The following is a 10,446-nucleotide window of genomic DNA, read 5'->3' on the forward strand; positions in this document are numbered from 1 at the left end:
GTTCTTCTTCGTCAGGTCAAAACCTCCCGTCTCCACATCATATGGTGTATGACAGCCACAGTGACTGACCTGGCACCAGAACTTGTCATGTCGCAGGGCCAGCAGCCAGTCCAGGTCCTCAGTGATGAACTTGCCATGCTCCAGGTACTCCTCCACCTGAGCGGGGGAGCTGTCCTCGGGAGGGGGCTTATAAGGCACGAAACACCGCTCCTCCTTCCTGTCTGGATGCTGCCATGGCAACACAAGGACAGTGGGCAATGGTTCAGAGACATCAGACATAGGCAAACACACTGATATTATATAGCTTAAGTTCTACAGTTGAGGGAAACATATACTAGAGTGGGTTATGATGAGAACTAGGACAGTAAAATAGGTCTGATGAACTGGCACATAACCAAAGGGAATTTACAGACTTTGATGATAGCTTACAGTAGCAAACTCTACCTAATGCAGATAACATACCACAACGCAGTTCGTTTGTGATGTGACAACCACAGCTATGGACATAATGTACACGAGGAAGCAGTGTCAGATGGTTTTTAATGTTGGCTGTCTTACCAGGGCTGGCAGGGTGCGCTCCTTTCCCAGAGGCCCAGTAGCCTCTGTCACCTGTTGCTCATCAAGAGGTATCATTGCACACGCCATCGTTCCTCTTCACTCTTTCAAGTTCAAGTTGATTCTTCAAATAGAGAGATAACTTACTGTATGCAATGGATAGGACACACATCCAACTAGTTAGCTAACCTACCTGCTAATTAATTAAGACGATTCCCAGTTTAGGTAACAGCTGGGTTAGTTCAAAATCGATTAAGCCAACTAAGCTAGGTACAACCGTTAAGTATGAGTAAGTAATGTTACCAAACTAGGCACGCCGGTGTGTAGTTTGCCGCGGACAGAATGTGCATTAATAATTAAGGAAGTGGCTACAACAAATCTACGTGGCACTGGCAAAGAAAGACATAACTAGCCAGCTAATTGCAGACAGTTACCTAGCATGAGTTTCTCAGCTTGCCAATCAGACAACTGAGCCACACAACAGTTGGCAAGGAAGCTTAACCACAACGCTTTAGTTAAGCTAATCGAATCATGTTAGCTATTTTATCATCATTTGTAATTGCCAATTACCACAACGATAAACTCACCTCTTATTTTATATAATGTTTGGCTCTTTCAAGCCATTACGAGCCTAGCCACTGTTCTGTTTTGCGCATGAGGCGAGCCGGAAGTGCCCAAGCACTTTTACGTCGCACATTGCGCACGCGCAGCTCAATGTCCGTTTGGGTGACGCAAATGATATACATCCTGGGACAGACAGCAGAGAAGAAGAATCTTTGTGCTTGATAGCCAAGTTAGCCATTTATGAGGCCTTCGTGGATTCTTCAGAAATATTTCATATGCGAATGTCATGCATAATAAAGGAGGCAAATGATGAACGATGAGTTGTGCAACATTTGTCAAAGCATCCACTCAGCACAGCCAGAAGAGGACTGGCCACCCCTCAGAGTCTGGTTCTTCTCTAGGTTTCTTCCTAGGTTCCAGCCTTTCTAGGGAGTTTTTCCTAGCCACTGTGCATCTACATCTGCATTGCTTGCTGTTTGGAGTTTTAGTCTGGGTTTCTGTATAAGCACTTTGTGACATTTGCTGATGTAAAAAAGGCTTTATAAATACATTAGATTTGATCAGATTTATATCACTGTCACGTGTGCTCCCTCTCCGGCCTCTTGGTCACAAGGCTGCTCGTTATGGTGCACACCTGTTACCACCCTTACACACACCTGCACGTCATCACTCACCTGGACTCCATCACGTCCTTGTTTACCTGCCCTAATGTATATATGTCACTCCCTTTGGTTCTTTCCCCAGGCGTCTTTGTTTCCGTTTCTTGTTTTGTATTAGGTTTCATTAATTTATTAAAACACTCACTCCCTGAACTTGCTTCCCGACTCTCAGCGCACATCGTTACAATCACCTTATGTATTATGACTTTTCTTCTAAATGATTTGTGAAGCATTAATGCAGTGCTTATGATCACCTTATAACAAGGTGTAATTGTAATTGTTTATAAAAAAAAATACGTTTCCACAACACATTGCAAAGGCTGATGACGAGGTTCCCCAAAATGTACAACCGTTCCCTGACACCACTATTCACAGGAGTCTGACTTCTTTACAACATATATAAATAATATCTTCAATAAGTCTAAAGTCAGTTAGAGACTAAAAACACAATTAGGTGTTTAAGATAGCAAAATCCTGTATTTTATTGATTTATTTATTTTAGAACTGCTGTAGAAACAATAGGTGCAAATGTGTGTTGACTGTGTATGTATTCTGAATTGAGAAGTGTTGTATTGATGTATCTGTCCTTTGATGACTAACACATGTGTTTTACATGTGTCACATGTAAAATACCGATAAAATGAAAGACAAAGAATAAATAAAACCAAGATTGCATTGTTGTCTAGTTTCATATGGCTTGTGTTTCTAGACAAAATAAGTGTGTAGTGTGCATAAACTTGAATTCAAAACATAATGGCTAAGTGATCATCCATACTACTAACAGTTTCAATACATTATGGTTGACATTGTACATTCTTCTATTTCATGTGATGGCTTATTTCATACGAGTTCATAGAATGACTCAGAAATGGGAAAGCACAATTATTCCCCTAATCTTTAGGATTTTGACCTATTCTATGCTAAATAATAACAAGATAATTGTGGACTGACATTGAAGTCATTGCATAGCAATTATAATACAACAACTGAGCAAGGGGGAAACAAAATACTCTCTACAGCTCTACGCTGGTACATTTCAGATGCTTTGTCTCCCCCTAGAGGTCATTTATCATATTATATATACACTTGCATATGCTAATGCAGGATTTCCCAAAACTGTCTTCGGAACCCAAGGAGTGCACGTTTTGGTTTTTGCCCTAGCACTACACAGCTGATTGAAATAATAAATGAATCATCAAGCTTTGATAATCTGATACAACTGTGTAGTGTTAGGTCAAAAAACAAAACGTGCACCCTTTGGGGTCCTGCGGACAGAGTTTGGGAAACACTGTGCTAATGGCACAATAAATTCTCACCAATCAAGAAACAACCCTAAAACATATATGAATGAGAAAGCCTATAAACCAAAATAACTTTAGTCCTGTGTCTTTATGATCCTGATCTTACAGTTTTGCTGTTGTCACAACATATTTAAGTTATAAACCTAACATATAATACCAGATGGTCCCCTGATGACAAATCCTACCAACCATAACCCTTTAATAACAGTTATAACTCATATAACCCTATAGCAACTGTCATAATCCTATAACTGTTATAATGGTTATAACCCTTCAACTGTTATAATCTTATAAAAACTGTTATATAGCCATGCAACAGTGTCCTGAACACTGCACCAATACAATATAGTACTTCATAACTCAATGATCTAATCAACCATTGACATGGTAGAAGCTGACTAACAGCTTAACAATCGTTTTCCACGACAGGTAAAAAAGTCTTACAGATTAAACCATGAGGTTTGGGCCTAGCTACATGAATTACAGCCTCACTTCACTCGGTATTGGATAAGGACACAAACAGTCAGGCCACATCTTAAGTGTACCTATCGTTCTGCATACAGTATTTGATTCTTAATTTTCATCATAACAAATAATAAAACAATACAACTTATGAAATGTAATACATCTTTATGTGAGAACAGTATGGATAAGGAATGGAGGACTAGATAAATACAGTTTCGAGAGTAGTGGAAAAATCTAGTCAATGACACATGAAGAGCATTCTGGTGCCACCATAGTCCATCACACCTTTGTCCAAAATAGCACCCTATTCCCTCCAGTGCACTAGTTTTAGGTTTTACACAAAAGTAGTGTACTATATAGGGAGCTATTTCGGACATATCTTAGTAGAGAACAATGTCAGGACAGAAAACTAAATCAGGACATTCTTTATGCAGGTCAAACTTGGTAAGAAAAACAAGCCCTTCACCATGAATAGGTCTGTATGTACATATTTGGTTGTTAAATTCACACGTTTCTTGTGCTTTTGTCTGGTTCCTCATCAAGTAAAAAAAATAACACATCCAAGTCCCATGTGGCTCAGTTGGTAGAGCATGGCGCTTGCAATGCCAGGGTTGTGTGTTAATTTCCCATGGGGGACCAATACGAGTAAATGTATTTACTCATTACTGTAAATTGCTCTGGATAAGAGCATCTGCTAAATGAGTCAAATGTAAGTACTGTACTCAGAAAGTCACATCCTCAGTCCTTTGTTGGGAAAATATTTAGTTTTCAGTTAAAGTTGATTTATACTTTTTTGGTATGGAATGAATAGAAGGGTTTGCACTCAGAAAATGTATGGAGGAGAAAGTCCAAGGATGTCTACAATGCTTTTACCTGATTGTGCTGCTGAGGCTCCCGTAGTTTGTTGCATGTGCATACAGAGGCTTATGGGTAATATAAGTATGCTATGTCCCTGTCCCTGGACCCTCAGTGCTCAAAAGGTCCCAGTCAAGGCTCATCTTCCACATCAAAAACCAATGAGAGAAGGACATGATCTCCATGACAATAGCAGTGTGTTTAGAGCCAAAATGGCCTCTCAGTAGTGTGATTGATTAACAGGATTGTTGTGCGTGGGGCGGGGGGCTGGAGAGATGAAGGAGAGATGAAGGAGAGACGGTACCCATGCCAGTGTACTAGTAGCTACTGCATATGGGAACAGCATATAAATGTGTTTTCATAACTTAAGCCTTATAGGGTGCGTTCCTGCCACACTAGAACCAAAGCTCCTGGTCTCTAATGTCCTGAGAGGGTATAAAGAGCCAAACGGGGCCTGAGAGGAAGAAAGGGAGCCTGGGGAGGAAGGACCAGGCGTTCCTTTTCAGCCCCAAAGGGCATCTACACCTCCAGGTCCAGTTCCAGTTGTAACCGGTTTGATCTGGTTTAAACCGGTTGGGTCCAGTAGTGTGAGTCCTAATGCTAGTCCATGGTGATTGCTCCAGAGTAGGTGGTGAGCAGCAGCATGATGGCAAAGCCGGTTAGGAGGCCGGCGTTCTGGATGGCGAAGGTCAGGAAGAAGCTCTTCCCCCCACTTCCTCCTCCTCATGACTCACCTCCTTCATCTCTGAGAGAGAGAGAGAGAGAGAGAGAGAGAGAGAGAGAGAGAGAGAGAGAGAGAGAGAAAGCAGGTCAGTTCCTCACACTCAAACAGGGCTATATACTGGATGAATGGTACAATCCACCAATCTCTCAACTTTGTTGGCATGACAGGCAGGGGGAGGGGCTTGGTGTGTGTAAGTGTAAAGCAGAGGAAGAGACAATGCAAACTCTCGCTAAAATCTTTCCAAATTAAGGCCAATGCATTTCTATGGTCTTATGTTGAACCTAAGCTTGTCACCTGCCTTCCCGCCTTTGGGACAACGACTCTCATTGTTAGGGCAGAGACGTGCATCTCGTCATTATATACAGATCTCTGGTGTAAATGGGAAGGTGCACACAGCACAGAGGAGCGAAGGAGACGACAGCAAAAATACAAGGGACCAAGCGGACATAAATACTCACAAAAACGAAAAATAACAAATGCCTGTATCGCAAGATACAGGCATTTGGAATATTGCGCGAAAACATACATTTTAATTAATCAAATTAATTCTATATAATCGCCCAGCTCTAACTATATTTAGAATTGGCGATATAGCTAATGTGTTTTGAGTTTCCACTTACTCAGGTGGTGAATTAACTCCAAATAAATTAGCCTATGATATTAGTGCACATAAAGACGCAGGCAACACAAAATAAAGCAAATTCATACTTTAACTTTAGATACTTAAGTATATGTTAGCAATTACATTTACTTATGATACTTAAGCATATTTAAAACCAAACACTTTCAGACTTTTACTCAAGTAGTATTTTACTGGTTGACTTTCTCTTTTACTTGAGTCATTTTCTATCAAGGCATCTTTACTTTTACTCAAGTATGACAATTGGGTACTATTTCCACCACTGCTATTTTAACAGTAAAATATAACAATAGCCTAATTGTCAATTGTCAATGCATGAATCACTGGATTAGGTTGCACATGAAAAAAAATTATATCACAAAGATGATGAAACAACTTAGTTCTGGAATACCATCTCAGTAGTCTATTGCACTGTGAATTACTTTACTTTTTTTTTTTTATTGTGTGACACCGCCCCAAAAATTGTAACAAATCATGGCCTGGTGCCACCAACGGAATAACTTAATGGCACCAGTGCCACCAGGGGAAAATATTAGTCTCGAGCCCAGCCAGTGGATACACACAGACACGTTCATCCCATCCCAGGACGTACCATGTCCGCCAGGGCAATGTAGAGGAACATGCCCCCTGTCAGTGCATTGAGGTGAGAAGCTGTTTCCTGCCAGGATGCCAAAATCCATGCCCAGGTAGCATCAGCAGGCAGACAGGAAGGTGAAGAACAGAGCCTGCTGGATACTCATCCCAGCATTCAACAAGATGACAATGTCACCTGAAGGAGGAGGGAGGGAACAGAGGGAGAGAGAGAGAAACATACATACTTATTGCTTGGAAAGGTGGATTCACATAACCCAACTTAGAGAACAAAACATTATCCATCAAATAAAAGTGGGCTTTGGGAGAATATATATTCTGAAACGCCCCTCATCACCACAAACAACTTCAATGATGGCAGTGAGACTGATGTATTCAGCGGACGACAGAGCAGCGGAGGAATTTTGTGAGAGTTGTAGGACTAGGTCAGTCCCCCACCTAAAATATATATATACAGTTGAAGTCGGAAGTTGACATACACCTTATAAAATATATTTTAACTCAGTTTTTCACAATTCCTGACATTTAATCCTTGTAAAAATTCAGTTTTAGGTCAGTTAGGATCACCACTTTATTCTAAGAATGTGAAATGTCAGAATAATAGTAGAGAGAATTATTTATTTCAGATTTTATTTCAGCATCACATTCCCAGTGCGTCAGAAGTTTACATACACTCAATTAGTATTTGGTAGCATTGCCTTTAAATTGTTTAACTTGGGTGAAACGTTTTGGGTAGCCTTCCACAAGCTTCCCACAATAAGTTGGGTGAATTTTGGCCCATTCCTCCTGACAGAGCTGGTGTAACTGAGTCAGATTTATAGGCCTCCTTGCTCGCACACGCTTTTTCAGTTCTGTCCACAAATTTTCTATGGGCTTTGTGATGGCCACTCCAATACCTTGACTTTGTTGTCCTTAAGCCATTTTGCCACAACTTTGGAAGTATGCTTGGGGTCATTGTTCATTTGGAAGACCCATTTGCGACCAAACTTAAACTTCCTGACTGATGTCTTGAGATGTTGCTTCAATATATCCACATCATTTCTCTTCCTCATGTTGCCATCTATTTTGTGAAGTGCACCAGTCCCTCCTTCAGCAAAGCACACCCACAACATGATGCTGCCACACCCGTGCTTCAAGGTTGAGATGGTATTCTTCGGCTTGCAAGCCTCCCCCTTTTTCTTCCAAATATAACGATGGTCATTATGGCTAAACAGTTCTATTTTTGTTTCATCAGACCAGAGGACATTGCTCCAAAAAGTACAATCTTTGTCCCCTTGTGCATTTGCAAACCGTAGTCTAGCTTTTTTATGCCGGTTTTGGAGCAGTGGCTTCTTTCTTGCTGAGCGGCCTTTCAGGTCATGTTGATATAGGACTCGTTTTACTGTGGAAATAGATACTTTTGTGTCTGTTTCATCCAGCATCTTCACAAGGTCCTTTGCTGTTGTTCTGGGATTGATTTGCACTTTTCGCACCAAAGTACGTTCATCTCTAGGAGACTGAACGCATCTCCTTCCTGAGCGGTATGATGGCTGCATGGTCCCATGGTGTTTATTCTTGCGTACTATTGTTTGTACAGACGAACGTGGTACCTTCAGGCGTTTGGAAATTGCTCCCAAGGATGAACCAGACTTGTGGAGGTCTACAATATTATTTCTGAGGTCTGCTGATTTCTTTAGATTTTCCCATGATGTCAAGCAAAGATGCACTGAGTTTGAAGGTAGGCCTTGAAATACATCCACAGGTACACCTCCAATTGACTCAAATTATGTCAATTAGCCTATCAGAAGACCCTAAAGCCATGACATTCTTTTCTGGAATTTTCCAAGCTGTTTAAAGGCACAGTCAACTTAGTGTATGTGAACTTCTCTCTTATTGCAGCTCTTATTGCAGGACTTTGACTGTGGGAAGTCATCTTATTATTTGCTACATTTATTTTAGTTGACCTTTATTTAACAAGGCAAGTCAGTTATTAAGAACACATTTTTACAAGTGTACTGTTATAAGTACGACACGTGACATCCCGGCAACTTTGAGAAAAAACACTTATATCGGAGTTATCTCGAGATAGCTATGCATATTCATGTCATGAATATGTAGCATAGCATCTCTCTCCATTGAGTACCACAGTATGAGTCATAATACCCTGGGGCAGACCAGCGGGTTTGGTCAAGACATTTACATAGATCAGACACGGACAGAGTATGATTAGCTCCGTTTCAAGGGTGTTTATTAAATAATAAATCAAAAAGAAAAGGTTTCCCCATGAGAACCTCTCTGGGCTCCGGGTCTTCCTGTATCAGCTCAGCTAACCCTAGCCAACCACATGGAAGTCACCTCAATTCCCCTGGTCCTCTCCCTGTGTGCTGCCCTTCTCGCAGCTTTATGGGCCTCGCACAGCTGGTGAGCAATCTGCCCTTGATTACTCATCAGCTCCGAATCAGCCCCAATTAGTCCTGTCCGGAGAGCCCGTCAAGACCTGGCACGTCCAGCAGATGGAGCCACCGCCTCGTGATGTATACTCCATCTGTTACCAGGCCTCGACGAATCTCCCCCTGGTGGCTGACCTGCTGTATGCCACAACCCATAAAACCTACCGCGCAACCATTTTTACACCATTCATTTTTCTGTAGGGGATTTTAGAATGACTTCTTATAGACCCCTTTCTGTGTTTACAAACATTGCCGCATGAGGGCGATGTATGTAAATTGGTGGCAGGACAAGGAGGAGCTCTTATAGAACGCTAGCAAAATGAATCCTCTATTTCAAATCAAATCAATGTTTATTTGTCACGTGCGCTGAATACAACAGGTGTAGACCTTACAGTGAAATGCTTACTTACAGGCTGTAACCAATAGTGCAAAAAAGGTATTAGGTGAACAATAGGTAGGTAAAGAAATAAAACAAGAGTAAAAAGACAGTCTATATACAGTAGCGAGGCTATAAAAGTAGCGAGGCTACATACAGACACCGGTTAGTCAGGCTGATTGAGGTAGATTCTACATGTAGATATGGTTAAAGTGACTATGCATATATGATGAACAGAGAGTAGCAGTAGCATAAAAGAGGGGTTGGCTGGTGGTGGGTGGGACACAATGCAGATAGCCCAGTTAGCCAATGTGCGGGAGCACTGGCTGGTCAGCCCAATTGAGGTAGTATGTACATGAATGTATAGTTAAAGTGACTATGCATATATGATAAACAGAGAGTAGCAGCAGCGTAAAAATAGGGGTTGGGGGGGCACACAATGCAAATAGTCCAGGTAGCCATTGGATTACCTGTTCAGGAGTCTTTTTGGCTTGGGGGTAAAAAGTGTTGAGAAGCCTTTTTGTCCTAGACTTGGCACTCCGGTACCACTTGCCATGGTAGTAGAGAGAACAGTCTATGACTGGGGTGGCTGGGATCTTTGACAACTTTTAGGGCCTTCCTCTGACACCGCCTGGTGTAGAGGTCCTGGATGGCAGGCAGCTTAGCCCCAGTGATGTACTGGGCCGTACGCACTACCCTCTGTAGGTCCTTGCGGTCAGAGGCCGAGCAATTGCCATACCAGGCAGTGATGCAACCAGTCAGGATGCTCTCGATGTTGTAGCTGTAGAACCTTTTGAGGATCTCAGGACCCATGCCAAATCTTTTTAGTTTCCTGGGGGGGAATAGGCTTTGTTGTGCCCTCTTCACGACTGTCTTGGTGTGTTTGGATCATTCTAGTTTGTTGTTGATGTGGACACCAAGGAATTTGAAGCTCTTAACCTGTTCCACTACAGCCCAGTCGATGAGAATGGGGGCGTGCTCGGTCCTCCTTTTCCTGTAGTCCACAATCATCTCCTTAGTCTTAGTTACATTTAGGGATAGTTTGTTATTCTGGCACCACCCGTCCAGGTCTCTGACCTCCTCCCTATAGGCTGTCTCGTCGTTGTCGGTGATCAGGCCTACCACTGTTGTGTCGTCTGCAAACTTAATGATGGTGTTGGAGTCGTGCCTTGCCATGCAGTCATGGGTAAATAGGGAGTACAGGAGGGGACTGAGCACACACCCCTGGGGAGCTCCAGTGTTGAGGATCATTGTGGCAGATGTGTTGTTACCTACCCTCACCACCTG

The 10,446-nt window shown here is 42.1% G+C and overlaps 1 protein-coding gene across 2 annotated transcripts in view; it reads right to left on the reverse strand.

Annotated features, from left to right (window-relative positions):
- Positions 1 to 1,262, reverse strand: part of ascc2 (activating signal cointegrator 1 complex subunit 2) — a 20,123-nt gene extending 18,861 nt beyond the window's left edge. For both annotated transcript variants that reach the window (XM_029716208.1, XM_029716207.1), the window contains exons 1-3: positions 1,143 to 1,262; positions 559 to 679; positions 70 to 228 (exon numbers count right to left, since the gene is read on the reverse strand). In XM_029716208.1, coding sequence (XP_029572068.1) covers positions 70 to 228; positions 559 to 645 — 246 coding nt within the window. In that variant the 5' untranslated portion in view covers positions 646 to 679; positions 1,143 to 1,262. The remainder of the gene's footprint in view (positions 1 to 69; positions 229 to 558; positions 680 to 1,142) is intronic.
- Between the last annotated feature and the right edge of the window lie 9,184 nt (positions 1,263 to 10,446).

Source organism: Salmo trutta, chromosome 27 (assembly GCF_901001165.1).
Source record: "Salmo trutta chromosome 27, fSalTru1.1, whole genome shotgun sequence".
Taxonomy (NCBI): domain Eukaryota; kingdom Metazoa; phylum Chordata; class Actinopteri; order Salmoniformes; family Salmonidae; genus Salmo; species Salmo trutta.